The sequence below is a fragment of the Macaca fascicularis genome, chromosome 16, assembly GCF_037993035.2.
Source record: "Macaca fascicularis isolate 582-1 chromosome 16, T2T-MFA8v1.1".
Taxonomy (NCBI): Eukaryota; Metazoa; Chordata; class Mammalia; order Primates; family Cercopithecidae; genus Macaca; species Macaca fascicularis.
In genome coordinates, this window is record NC_088390.1 from 8,953,662 (window position 1) to 8,967,716 (window position 14,055).

General features: G+C 55.7%; 1 protein-coding gene across 2 annotated transcripts in view; it reads right to left on the reverse strand.

Annotated features, from left to right (window-relative positions):
* Positions 1–330: 330 nt before the first annotated feature.
* Positions 331–14,055, reverse strand: part of PIK3R5 (phosphoinositide-3-kinase regulatory subunit 5) — an 87,724-nt gene continuing 73,999 nt past the window's right edge. The window contains exons 7-19 of one of the 2 annotated variants that reach the window (XM_015437636.3): positions 11,631–11,805; positions 10,873–11,026; positions 10,050–10,133; positions 9,085–9,808; positions 8,465–8,627; positions 8,042–8,167; positions 7,422–7,547; positions 7,174–7,267; positions 6,483–6,559; positions 3,515–3,608; positions 3,358–3,440; positions 2,624–2,736; positions 331–2,505 (exon numbers count right to left, since the gene is read on the reverse strand). In XM_015437636.3, the coding sequence (XP_015293122.3) occupies positions 2,358–2,505; positions 2,624–2,736; positions 3,358–3,440; positions 3,515–3,608; positions 6,483–6,559; positions 7,174–7,267; positions 7,422–7,547; positions 8,042–8,167; positions 8,465–8,627; positions 9,085–9,808; positions 10,050–10,133; positions 10,873–11,026; positions 11,631–11,805 (2,161 nt within the window). In that variant the 3' untranslated portion in view covers positions 331–2,357. Of the gene's footprint in view, positions 2,506–2,623; positions 2,737–3,357; positions 3,441–3,514; positions 3,609–6,482; positions 6,560–7,173; positions 7,268–7,421; positions 7,551–8,041; positions 8,168–8,464; positions 8,628–9,084; positions 9,809–10,049; positions 10,134–10,872; positions 11,027–11,630; positions 11,806–14,055 lie in introns of both variants that reach the window. The other variant, XM_005582876.4, reaches the window with a different exon arrangement.

Sequence of the window (14,055 nt, forward strand, 5' to 3'; positions counted from 1 at the left end):
TGAGGCCCATCCCCTCCCTGGGGCTTGGGGTACAGGGAACAGATGGATATATGGGTGTATATTTCTCAAGTGAAGTGGCACAAGAAACCCCAAATGTTGAGTCCTTAGGTGTAGGATATTTTGTTCTGTGGGTCGGTGAGTATGATGAGGCTTAAGCAGAACAGTATTGGGGAAAATTTTCACCCAAATATATTTTCTATAGGGTGGAAAATTACAAAAGGAGAAATAAAACAATCCCCTATAAAGCTTGTTTCTGGTATAAATAAAATGATCTATATAAACTGTCCAACTAGCAGGTGTCATGCAGCAAAATAACTATTGGTCATTAGATATAAGACAAATCAAGTTTTATTGGACAAAAATATTAAATTCCACCCATTAATTCCTGGACATCTGTTGATCATGTAACAGGACAACCTGCCCATACAGCAAAAAAGTATTGAAGATACATGGCCTGCCACTCTTCTGGAGCTTAGAGCAAGAGCAGATATTAAGACAGGGGAGAGGCCGGGCGCGGTGGCTCTCGCCTGTAATCCCAGGACTTTGGGAGGCCGAGGCAGGCGGATCACGAGGTCAGGAGATTGAGACCATCCTGGCTAATGTGGTAAAACCCCATCTCTACTAAAAATACAAAAAATTAGCCGGGCGTGGCGGCGTGCACCTGTAGTCCCAGCTACTCGGGAGGCTGAGGCAGGAGAATGGCGTGAACCCAGGAGGCGGAGCTTGCAGTGAGCCGAGATTGCACCACTGCACTCCAGCCTGGGCGACAGAGCGAGACTCTGTCAAAAAAAAAAAAAAAAAGACGGGAGAAATGGCCAGGCAAGGTAGAAGCTGGCTCTGTCCACATCTCTCAAGTCATGAGTACTCTGGGCTGGAATTTCATGTAAGACCTTTTAGGCATAATGAGTTAGGAGGAGGGGAAGAGGGACTTTGTGTGCGATACAGTTCACGCTTCCATGGCTGCTTTCTCCACGTCTGTCAGTCCAAACCCTGGTCTTGACTTCTGCCCCATCTCTCTAGTCCACGTTGGTTTCTAGCTTCTTAAACCACTTCAAGCTGCTCTCTTTGAATCTTAGACTCTCATGTCCTGTCCTAGGCTGACCATGTCCCAGGCACCAGTGCCATTTCCCCTGAGTTGGGCACTAAGCTCTGTGAGACCGGTCACTCCATCCTCTGTTCTGGGATCTTGCCCAGGTGCCAGAAGAGTGCCAGTGAATTTGCGGGCATGGAAGATTTTGCACACAAAGATTGAGATGGGAGTGGGAGGGCCAATGTGATACAGAAGGGGCTGAAGGGTGGGGCCCCTGAGCAGCCCACCCCTTACCCTGATGAAGGTCTCTGGAATGTCTGGAACGTCTCTTCCCCATTCAGTCTGGGTTCTGCCTCAGCCATGAACTGGGAAGGAGTGAGGAGCATCCCAACGGAGGTGAGAGTATCCCAGTGGCTCCAAACAGGAGGAATCGGTGTTCAGAAAGTCAGGTGCTAAGCTTTACTGAGCACCTACTGGGAGCTCAGCGCTGGGCTAGGTGCTTTGCAGACAATTTCACCTTTTCAGGATGTCTTATTTCCACCCCAACTCTCCACTCCATTTTAGTGCTGAGGAAATGGAGGCTCAAAGGTAATTAACTTCCTCTGGTGATTTAGCTAGAACGGAGCTGCTACTGAATTTCAGCCTATACTGTCTTCCAAGAATCTCAGATCCAAAAAGGAGATCAAGAGAGAATCTGTGCCGGGTTCTAAGAGTAGACAGGTGCAGCATTAGTGCTGTTCTTCCAGAGAATCAGGAAACCTGACAGAGAGAAATTGTTGGGGTGTGTGTGTGTGTGTGTGTGTGTGTGTGTGTGTGTGTGTGTGTTTGGAGGGAGAGGTGGTCTTGAAGTAGAGAAATATTTCATCCACATTTCAGTCACCTGAGCCCCCAGAGAGGAGGGGACTGAACTCCAGACATACAGGGTCCTCAAGTCTTTGACAAAGTAAGGGGTAGGCTCAGCCAAGGTTGAGAGAAAAGGCCCAAGCCATCCCCCTGAGCACCAGAGCCTCAGATCTTCCTTCTAGAAAGCATCCTAGACCATGCTAATGGTCAGGGACTTCAGAGGTCAATTTATCCATTCTTCTCCTTCTACTGCGAGGAATCTGAGAGGCTATGGGGTCTGGCCCTTCTCTCCCTGATAGCTGTTCCTTTCCCAGAACGCTGAGACCCCAGAAACCCTGTACCCCCACACCCTGCCCATTGCAGGACCCACAGTGGGACTGTCTCTGCACAGGACCACTCCGTTCTCCACAGACAAGGACTGTCCCGGAGGGCTCACAGAGGAGGTTGCCCCAGGGCTTCTGTCCAGTCTGGTGCTGGGCCCACACTAGGGCAGAGCTCCACTGAAAGTCATGATGGGCAGGCAGAGAAGGGAGCAGAGATCAGGCGCGGCCTGGGCCGGCAGGTCGGGAGGCCTCTGGGTTGGCGAGGAGAGGTCGCTCTTCTCCGGCTTGTAGCAGGGTGAAACCTCACATCTGTGGGGCAGGGCAGGGGCCAGGGATCAGAGCAAGCCCCCATCCCTCCAGCTCCTTCCAAGCCTCTGGGTTGGTGGGAGCAGAAACTGCTCCCCTCCCTGGGACGCCCCTTTCCTACCTGACTACACTCTGCAGGATCTTCCTCTCATCCTGGTCCAGGCACACAGCGAACGGGCAGCTGTTGGAACCGATGATCTGCACCTTGTCCACTTTGATCTGCGATGTGCTAATCTGGAAGGAAGGTCCAGGTCAGCCCCGAATCCCTGGCTGCGCAACACTGGCAGCCCCTGGCAGTTCTTTCTCTCAGAACTGCCCATCTGCTTCTAGGGGTGTGGGAGGGCAGGGGTTTGCCTGACCGCGCTCCAGGGTTAATGGCCAGGTCAGGGGAGGGAGCCTGAGGCCTCCATCAGCCCCTGCCTCCTCTCCAGCATCTGGAAGAATCAAGTGCCCCCTGAGGAGACTCTGCCCTGCCTGCTGCCCTCACTGGGGCAGCCCCAGGTCCCCTGATGCAGAGCCTGCTTTCTTTGGTCTCAGAGTCTTAGGACTCTCCTGGCACCCACCCCATAACTTTTCTACATACATGCATCCTCTCACAGGGCACCCCTACCTCCCCAACACCCCACAACACTCCACACCCCTCAAACATCCCCACATCACACCCCTCACTCTGCCTCTCCTCCCCCACCTCTCCTCTCTCTCACACACACACACGTCTGTACACACATGGACGTACATGTGCACACATGCACACACATACATGTGCACACAGACGTACACACGTACACACATACGCACATGCATGCTCCAATAAGTCTCTTGAGGGTATGGCTGGAAGGACAGGGAAGCTGATACCTGGTTAAAGCCCTTCTTGGATTTGGAGTTCTGCCTTTTCACTACTTCTGTCAGGTTTAGCGTCAGGGCCTCCATGCTGGAATCTGAAGGGCAAGGGCACTCAGGCCAGGCTCAGAGCACCTCCCTACTGTGACCCCACCCTGCCCACCCCACTCACCCAGCTCCTCCTGCTTCCGGCAGGCCTTGTTAAGGTTCACGGAGGTACAGACCTTCTCCAGGTTGCTCCAGCGACTTCGTCCACTGATAGCCCCCTGCAAATGCAGCATAGCCAGACCCTCTGAGTCCAGAGGCTCCCACGCCTGCCACCTTCTCTTTGAAGGCCCATCAGTGACAGGGGGTTGCTTCTAGTCAGCATGTCCCCAGAAAGCTCTCTCTTATTCACCAGGGCCCCTGTGCCACCCTGGATGGACCTGGATGACTCTAGGTAGGAGCTCACATCACTGGTTTGGTCTAGCCTCTGTGACCAGGTTGAAAGGTACAAGAGCTGAGAGCACCTGCAGAGGTGGTCCTGCTGGGCCCAGAGTGAGGAAGGGACGGGCCCACAGACATGCTGTTTCAGGCACAGCCAGACCCGAACCCCCTCTTCAAGTCTTTGTGTGAATGTCTCTGTCATCAGGGATCTCCTTGTTGTTAAACCCAAGAACACTTGTTGGTCCTCAGCGTACTTGACCTTACAGTTCTCGGCTCTCCCCTCCTTGAAAGCCTCTCCTGGGCTTTCGTGATGGAACCTTCCTGCTTTCCCTAGCGCCTCTCTGGCTGGTGCCTCTCTGCTTTGCTGGATCGCCGCCCTCTGCCCACCATTCATCATGAAGAAGGGTTCAAGCCTCTCCCCTTGGTCCTCTGCTCTTTGTATTCCCTGCTTCCCCCCTTCAGGAGTCTCCTCCGTGACCTTTTTCCACAGCAGCTGTCCACCCATCTTCGTATTCACCACAAAGTCAGGCCCGTTCAGCCAGCCGCCTATTCTCACTGTCTCCTTATACCTCTCAAGGCCTCTCCACCTCAATAATATGACCCGATCCAAACTCAGGATCTTCCCCAACTGGACCCGGGTCTCTTCCCGTGGTCCTCACCTGAGAAGACGGTGCTGCCAGTCACAGAGGTGCGATTCCAGGAGTCTGGCCTCTCCTTTCCTAACCCACCCATGAGCCCTGCTGATTACATCACTCCCATCTGTCTCCTATTCCTTCCCAGCTCCGCCACCACCACCCTAGTGCAGGCTGCTGCCCTCATTTCTCTTCTGGACCATGGCAGCAGCCTCCTAACTGGCCTTCCCGCATCACCTGCGGACCCTCCCAGCCTCTCCTCCACAGAGCGGCCAGAGGGAGCTTCCAAGCCTCAGATCTGATCATGTCACAAACGTAAGCCTCCTTAATGGATATCCACTGCTCTTAGGACCAGGATAAAATTCCTTTCATTGGGTCAGGCGTGGTGGTGGCTCATGCCTGTAATCCCAACACTTTGGGAGGCCAAGGCAGGTGGATCACGAGGTCAGGAGTTCGACACCAGCCTGGCCAACATGGTGAAACCCCCGTCTCTACTAAAGATACAAAAAATTAGCTGGGTGTGGTGGCGGGCACCTGTAATTCCAGCTACTCGGGAGGCTGAGGCAGGAGAATTGCTTGAACCAGGGAGGTGAAGGTTGCAGTGAGCTGAGATTGCACCATTGCGCTCCAGCCTGATAAACAGGGTGAGACTGTGTCAAAAAAAAAAAAAAAAGAAAGAAAAAAAAAAGAAAAGAAAAAAAAGAAAAAAAAGAAAGAAAGAAAAAAGAAAAAGAAAAAGAAAAAACTCCTTTCACTGCAATCAAGGCTTTTGGTATGCTGGTTCCCCCATTTCTTTAGCCTCACCTCGGCATCATGTTCCCGCTGGCTGTCTCTGCTCCAGCCCAGGTATCTTCTTTCAGAGTGCTTTGAGGTGTTCACATTGCCTCCCACCACAGGGCCTTTGCACATGCAGTTCCTGTTGCCGCGAGAGCACTCACCTCTCTTCTCGGCCTAATTAACTCCTGGTTTTCACTCCAATATTAACTCAGGTCCCTTCTCAAGGAAGCCTTCACTACTAACTCTCCTGACTGGGTTCAGTTCACCATTTAGGAACATCCCGTGTCCCTCTCCTCCATCTGTGTGTCACAGTTGTAATTTTACATCGTGTGCATCATCTAACCAATGCCTACCGCCCACTCCAGGGGGTCAGCATGTCTCCTGGGACCATGTCTGTCCTTTGTTCACTCTTAGGAAGGCTCCAGGGCCTAGAACAGTGCCTGGGCCATGGAAGATGTCTAGCAAGCACCTGGCATGTGGCTGCAGTGAGTGTTGGTGCCTCCTGCCCACCTTCTTCACTGCCAAATGCACCGCAGCCCCAACGCCACCGTCCATCTGCTGTTTTATTGCCTTGTCATCACTTGCCACTGTCTGGAATTATCTTGGCTATTTCTTTGTTTCCTCATTTCTTGTCTGTCTCCCTCCTCTGGACAAGCTAAAGTGAGGCCTAGGCTTCCCTGCTCAACCCCTCTTTTCCTCTGCCCAGCACAGAGGTGGCATGGGCAGGTGCTAAGAGGATATCTTTGGAATGGCCGAAGGAAGAAAGGGAAGGAGGCAGGAAAGAAGGAAGGAGCCCACCTGTGAGGCCAAGCTTCCCTCAGCCTAGAACCTGGGATGTGATCTGCTCAGAGAACTCACGTCTTCTGGCCTGTCACCGACAGCCCTCCACCTCCCTACAACTCTCCTCACTCCTTTCTCATGCCAATCCCACCTTGCATGCAGCCTGCCAGGCACATTGGCCCCCCCGAGACCCTGGCTTCTCCCTCAAGTGCCTCTGGAAGGCTTCCCTTGCCCCCTCTCAGCCCCAGCCCTGTAGCCAGGCCCAGCAGACCCCTACCCCTGGGCTGCTGCTGAGCGCATTCAGGTGAGGGCAGAGCACATGGTGGGAGAGAGGCTTTGGAGGCCAAGAAGCACAGAGATATCCACTCCCTCTGCTTCTCTGAGCATCCAGGGGAGCCTGCTGTGGCCTTCTAGCATAAAGACTGGGGCCCAGGAACACACAAGTCCAGCTCTGGGCCCAGGCTCTGGCGGAGGAAGGATCAGTAGCAGATCCTGGAGGGGAAGGAGCCCCAGCCCGGGTCTTACCTTGCTGTAAATAATCTGTAGTGTTAGAGGAACAGCCTCCCGGTCGTCATCGATGCCCAGCCGCTTGCTGCCAGGACCTGTGCCACACACAGACAGACCCTTCACTCCCTCTGGCTTCCCAGGCTCCTCACGAACACAGTGGCCTTGCCTCCCTGGGACTTACCTCCCCATCCCCTGCCACACTGACCGTGACTCCGTAGGGATCTGTCTCACCAAGGCCCTGCATCTCTCTCTGACTCCACCTTCCGGGGGCCTCCACCTCCTCAGTGACCCCATCACTCCAGGGCCTCATCTCCGCTGTGATCACACCTTCCCAGGGTCCCGCCTCCCCAGGGCCCCACCTCCTGGGTAACCCCGCCTCCCCATGGCCTCGCCTCCTGGGTAACCCCGCCTCCCCATGGCCTCGCCTCCTGGGTAACCCCGGCCCCCCATGGCCCTGCCTCCCAGTAACCCTGCCTCCCCAGGGACCCAGCTACCGGGCAACCCCGCCTCCCCGTGGCCCCGCCTCCTAGGTAACCCCGCCCCCCCATGGCCCCACCTCCGGTGCAACCCCGCCTTCCCATGGCCCCACCTCCGGTGCAACCCCGCCTTCCCATGGCCCCACCTCCCAGGTAACCCCACCTCCCCAGAGCTCCGCATTTCGCGTCCCAGGCCCCGCCTCCCCGCCTGTCTCTGCTCAGGCAGTACCCACCCGAAGCCTTGATGGCACGTGTGGCAGCGGAGTGACCCAGCTCCAAGGAGTGGATGAAGATCTCTGTCGTCTTCTCCCCAGTGATGAAGGTCAGCTGGAGAGTGCAGGAGCATGTACATCAGTGTGAACCCCCTGGAGGGGCCCATTCGGCTCCTCCAGTGTAGACCTGCTGGCTGTCCCAAGGCAGGGCTGGGGACTTGCAGGCCCGGCAGGTGGGGGAGAGACGGTGCGGGTCAGGAAGGCCTTACCTCCGTCTGATAGACTTGCAGCAGCACCGGTCTGGCGGCAAAGCGGCAGTAGTAGAGTAGCATGTCGGCCAGGATGGGCAGCTGGGTGGGGGAGCCCTCCAGGGCCTGGGCTTCAGCCTTCAGGGACTGCTGTGACCAGAGGGAAGGGGCAGCCAATTCATATGGGTGGGTGGATAGATGGCAAGAAGGAGCAAGAATTAGGGAGGAAGATAGAAGAGAGACATAGAGGCAGCCAGCCAGGGGGAGCTGGTGAGGTGGAAGCAGGAAGCAGGGGAGGGCCGGTGCCCAGCCTCCACGCCCCTCACCTGACCCACCGGCCTCGGGGGAGGCTTCTGGCTTAGCCAGACAAGGGCGGGAGTTGAGGAAGGGGGCTGAAATCTGAGGTCCCCTGGACCCTTCTGAGGCCCCTCCTCCATCACTGCAGTGACCCCAGCTCTTGCCCTCAGTGTCCTGAGTTCAGGCTCAGTCCTGCTTCTCACTCACACTCCCAGATCTTTTCCAAGAGGGCCCAGGTCCTCCATGGGGGCCTCAAGCTGGATTCCCCAAATCCAGGGCCTTCTAAGTGAGGCTGGGTGACTGCGGCCAGTGGGCCCTGTTCCACAACCCCAGGGGCCACTTACCTGGCACAGAACTTCAGGGGGCAGGTGCATGAGGCCTAGCACATTGCGCTCATACCAGGGGTCCAGCATGCCGAGGTAGTGGGAGATGTCATTGGTGCTCTCCTCCCATGGGGTGGTGCCCAGCTCCTAGGGCGAGGGACAAGAGTCATTCCCAGCTCCCCAGGAGGCCTGCCCATCCTAGCTCCAGGGCCTTGGATGGCACCTGCAGCCCCAAGCTGAGCTTCTCCCTGCCCTTGGGGAAGTATGACAACTTTCAGTCTTTGTCATATGGCAAAATGTCACGTCCAAGTGCAGGGAGTGAGGGCCACGCAGGGGCAGGTGCCCTGTCAACACAGGGGATTGCTTTTCATGACTTCCAATCGGCTTCCTTCAGGTAGCCGGATCTCTACATTACCACCCCACTGGTCCAGGCTGGGGACGTACTCCAGGGCTGGCGTGCCTAGGGGAGTCTGTCGGGGGTGAGGGCGTCTGGCTCCGAGGGGGTGGACAGGCACCAGGGCTGGTCCCGTGACTTCGCTTCACAGGCACATAGAAGAACTGAAGTTTGAAGAACCGTGTGAGGAGTGGGCGATTGTTCTCCAGCCGCCTGGCAAGAAGAAGATAGTGAGAAGGGGGCCGGGCATGGTGGCTCACGCCTGTAATCCCAGCACTTTGGGAGGCCGAGGTGGGTGGATCACCTGAGGCCAGGAGTTCAAGACCAGCCTGGCCAACATGGGGAAACCCCATCTCTACTAAGAAAAAAAAAAATTAGGTGTGGTGGCGTGCACCTGTAATCCCAGCTTCTTGGGAGGCTGAGGCACGAGAATCGCTTGAACCGGAGAGCCACAGGCTACAGTGAGCTGAGATCATGCCACTGCACTCCAGCCCGGGCAACAGAGCAAGACTCTGTCTCAAAATAATAGTAATCTAAATAAATAAATAAATAAATAAATAAATAAGGGAACTTTTGGTTCCTCTGGGGCCTAAGCCTCAGGCCCCAGATTCCACCAGCAGAACAACGCTGTTACCCAGGGCAGAGCGATGCCTCCTGTTATGGCTCTTACCGAAGGTTGCTGTATGCCCGGGCCACCTTCCCTGAAATCCGATCGGAGCCAAAGACCACAACACGTAGCGTGGAGGCCTTGGGATCCTCATCTCCACTCAGGAAGGGGCGGCGGCGCTGGTGACGTGAAGCGGGGGCTAGAAGCCAGCTGGGCAGCTGGGTACTGAGTTTGGGCTGGGGCAGGGAGCGGGAGCGCTGGGCCCGGGAAGGGGGCGATACTGGATCATCCAGGGGGCTACAGAGGCTCCCTGCCCGCCGCAGGGGCAGGGCCGTGTCCGAGTTGCCCTCCAGGCTCCGAGAGTCCCTCCGCAGTACCAGCTGGCTAGTGCTCTTGAAGAGTTTATAGATCCTGATGAACTTCTGCCCAGGCCTGCGGTGGCCCCGGCGTTCCTGGCTGCCGCGCCTCCTGGGCCACTCGGAGGAGCTCTCCTCGCTGTCCTCCACGTAGCCGCTGTCCATGCCATCCGAGAGGCCTGAGACAAAGGAAGTCAGCAGATGGCGCGAGAGGGCCGGCCCTGAGGCCTGGGAGGATGTGAGGGACAGGGTGGAGTCGTGGGACGCCAAAGAGCTGGTGGAGAGCAGGGAGTCTCTCTCGGCACAATGCCCATCCGTTTCCAAGTCCTCCTCCTCCTCCTCCTCCTCTTCCTCCTCCTCCTCTTCATCATCTGCCAGGATCCCCGGCTGGAGCAGCTCCTGTTCCTTGAGCAGGATTTCCTGCAGGATGTCTGCAGGGAAGCAAGGCCAGCACTGTCTGGGTGTCTGGGCCCCCAAATCCCCTTCCATATTCCCTTTGGAGCAGAAGGACTCAGGGCCAGCCCAGGACTCCTAGCACTGCCCCTTGCTCTGCTTGGAGCCTGCTCAGATGGGAGAGCTTTGGGGACGGGGTGGGAGCTGCACGGACCCAGGACCAGAAAGACAGCTCAGGCAGTGTGGGGCATGGGTGTCACCAGGGCCCCGGCTCCTTACCAAAGCTGTCCTGGTTCCAGCTGTAGGTGTAACACCGGGCAACAGGGATGGGGATGGTATGGAGCTTCCCTGGTTTTGCAGTGTCTGTAAGAACAGGGAGGATAGGAGAAGAGGGCTGGGAAGAGGCCTTGGAGATTGGCCAGTCCAGTCCCCTTGCCTTGGAGAAGAGACCAGAGATGGGACAGCATCGGCACAAGGATGCATAGCTGGATAGGCTGAGGCTGAGTTAGAGCCAGGGTGCGGGCTCCCAGCCAGAGGGCCCTTCTTTCAAGGCATGCCCTTTATGAGCTGTGCGAACGTGGCCAAGCCACAACCTCTGAGCCTCATTTTACAATGTGCCCATGGGAGAATAATGGTACTAGTCCAGAAGGTTTTTATGAGGAATATTGTAACAGGGAATGAGAACGGCTCCTCAAAATCTGTGCTCCCTTCTAGGGTAATAGAGTTGCAGAGAGGATGTTTCCCAGGATCCTTTGGGGCAAGATGTGGCCACGTGACCAAGGCGGGCTCAAAGGAACATGTGCGGAAGTGACGTGCCCAGCTTCTGCATCACTTTCAACAGAAAAGCCCAGGCTTTGCCCTCATAAGCACTCTCTTTTCCTCTTCCCGCAAGCTGCCATCATGATGGCACCCCCACCCCTGCCCCTATAGATAGGAATGACAGACACCCCAGGGGATGACGGAGCAGTGAGATAACTGAAAAAGCTGAGTCCCTGAGTGACTGTGTGGAGCAGAGCCGCCAGGCCCACCTGGACCGTGCACCTTGGGACCTAGAATAGGCCATGGGGAATGTGGGAGAACCTCACTCTCCCAAGAGCCTCACCTAACACCCCAGGGAAGCCAGCTTTTTCTCCCACCGCCTGCAGCTTGGTCCTGAGCCACCGCCGGGCCTCTGCAGCATCTCCGATGCCAGATGCCAGCTCCTGTGCCTCTGCGGTCTCCGTGAAGATGTCCTCAAGCTCTGCCAGGGTCTTGGCCTGAAACCCCAGGAGGAGATGGGCATTGCTCCTGGACCGTGAGCTAGCTGTCCACCTGTTCCAGTTCCTAGCTTCTTACTGAGGCAGGCAGGGATCTGTCCCCTCCCAGCCTCATCACCCATCTCGTACCCACAGCTGGCCAGGCAGCCAGGCCTCCCCCTGCCCTTCCATTCTCAGGAAATGGTCAGGATAGAAAGGACCAGAGCCATGGGGCAGTGCAGTCAGGAGGGACTTCAGCGCTCCTCACTGTGCCCCAGAGAGGGGAAGAAGCTGTGTGGGGTGACACAGCTGACCTGTGACAGAGCCAGGCCTAGAGGCCAGGTCTTCAACCCGAAGCTCATTCTTGTTCTTATGGCACATGCCATCTTCTGAGGCACCAGTTATCAGCACCCGGCCCCACTGCCCAGGCTGCCACCCCACTGGTCAGGATCCAGCGCACCAGAAACCCCCTCTACGAGGCCCGCCCTCCAGCCACCACCCTGCCGTGTCACCTGGGGCGCCGGAGACTAGCGTACCCTGGAGACCGTGGCTGAGATGAAGCAGGGAGAGGGCGCTACCTCTTCGGAGAGGTACTCCACCAGAGCCCCAGGCCCCAGGTACATACCTGCAGCCTGCAGTGCAGGCCCGGGACGTCACAGTGGGCCCCAAAGGTGGCCTGGAAGGCATGCAGGAGCAGGGTGGTGTAGGCACTGTGAGGCGAGTGTCCGGGGGTGCTCAGCTTATTGGCTACAGCGAGGAACTCGGCCTGCACTTCTACTGGGTTCAGCAACAGCACGGTGCTGGGGACACAGGGGACCGGCTATGGTACCTGGGGGTGGGCAGCATGCCACGGCACAGCCACCCACCTCGTGCCTGCTGGTGCTCAGCTCTGCTGAGGCCAGGGCCTCCTCAAGCCCAGGCAGAGCTTGAGGAGGTGACTACAGGAGGCCAGGACAGAAGCAGCAGCTCCAGGACCCAGGTTCCCAGGGAAAGCGTGGGGTTCACTGCTGAGCATTTTTCAGCTGTTGTTTTCAAAGATCTTTTCAAAATGGAACTTAATTCTTTAAAACTAAATTTACTTAATTTTTACAAAAACATTTTTTTCCTATGAGACAGCTGAGTGGATGCAAGATTACTCAAATGAGGATCCTATTTTCAGCAAGGTGACTTGAAGCCAAGTGACCAGTTTTCGGGGGGAGCTGGGCAGCCACGTGGTGCTGTGCGGTGTGCTCTGGGGCAAAAGGGACATGCAATTCCTCGTGGCATGGGGCTGCCTCTGCCCAGAGGAGAGGGTGCCAAGTCAGAGTGCATCTTCTTTTTTTTTTTTTTTTTTTTTTTTTGAGACGGAGTCTCGCTCTGTCGCCCAGGCTGGAGTGCAGTGGCCGGATCTCAGCTCACTGCAAGCTCCACCTTCTGGTTTTACGCCATTCTCCGGCCTCAGCCTCCCCAGTAGCTGGGACTACAGGCGCCCGCTACCTCGCCCGGCTAGTTTTTTGTATTTTTTAGTAGAGACGGGGTTTCACCGGGTTAGCCAGGATGGTCTCGATCTCCTGACCTTGTGATCCGCCCGTCTCGGCCTCCCAAAGTGCTGGGATTACAGGCTTGAGCCACCGCGCCCGGCCCAGAGTGCATCTTCTTCCTGCGCTCGTGAGGGACACCTTTTCTAATTGGCCCAAAGTCGTGATACAGGCTTTCGTGGGCTGGGAGGGGAGTGTGTGCCTGGCCACTGCTACCTCCCTTCCCGATGGACACCCAGATTCACTCTTGGTGCCAGTGTTTACATTTCTTTATTGTGGAAACTTTCAAACATACCCCAAATTAAAAGAATCGTGGGCTCTGAGGCACTGATCACTTTGTTTACAGTTAACAACGCACGGCTGTTCTCACTTCCCCCCTGCCAACCCCTGCATCACTGCATGACCTCGAAGCAAACTCGAGCCATCGTGGCTTTGTATCCATAAATGCTTTCGTATGAGCTGCGTGTGATGGCTCTTGCTCTCTCAATTCCACACTCTGCATTTAAACCCAGTGCAGAGGAGCCCCATGCAGGCAGCATTCCCTCCAGACTCTATGGACATCGGTGCCCGGGGACAGGGCAGAGACAGGACTAGTCTCTGTTAAAGTCCCCATCATTTGGGAAGAAACTAACTTTGATTTCTCTATCTGTAAGAAAAAGGAGGTGGGCTTGCATAAGCAGCGCCTTATAACCTTATAACGAGCCCAGCCGAGCCCCTGCCCTCACCAGCTCACATAATTTCTCTGCCACATAATTTATCATCATTCTCAATTTATAGATAATGAAAGTGAGACCATCTCCCAACCGTAAGCTCTTTCTACAAATCTCTCAGTGCCTCACTTCCCTGATTTGAAAACTCCCCTTCTCACAGGGTTAACGTGACGATTAAATGAGTCAGCACACGTAACTGCGCTTAGAATGGCGCCTGGAGGTCGAGAAAGGGTCTAAGAGGCGTTGATGATTCTTCATCAGCCCACCTGCCCCCGCTCCCCCAGAGGCATCTTATTTACTTACTAAACTACAACATGTTAGCATCCTTTCCCTCTCTCGACATCTATCATTTTGTTTGTGCTTGTTTTTACCTAGAGGGAAATCAAGAAGTGTTGCTCAGGGGAGTGAGTGGGAAGTGAACCCCTGAGGCTGGGAATGGGGAGGGCCGGGGGCCTATAATTTCTGAGCTGGTGAAGCCCGGGGTCCCTGGGCTCCCAACATGTCAAGGCAAGGCAGCACCCAACTCTTCGAGGCCTGCAGAGGGTCCTCCGAATGGGCATCCCCTCTCTAGTGCTTTTCAAACTGCAGGTGAGGACCCAGGAGTGAGTAATGAAGTCATCTGGGGGAGCTGAATTTGTTTCTTAAATGAAATAGAATAGATAGCGCTCATCCTACGTAGCAGGGATACATTTCGTTTCAGCTGTGTGTGTGTGTGTGTGTGTGTGTGTGTGTGTGTGTACCAGGATGTTGTATAAAATGGATTTTTATTGTAGGTCCTGGTCAAAAAAGTTTGGAAACGCTGTTTTAGTAACAGGCAGAAAGA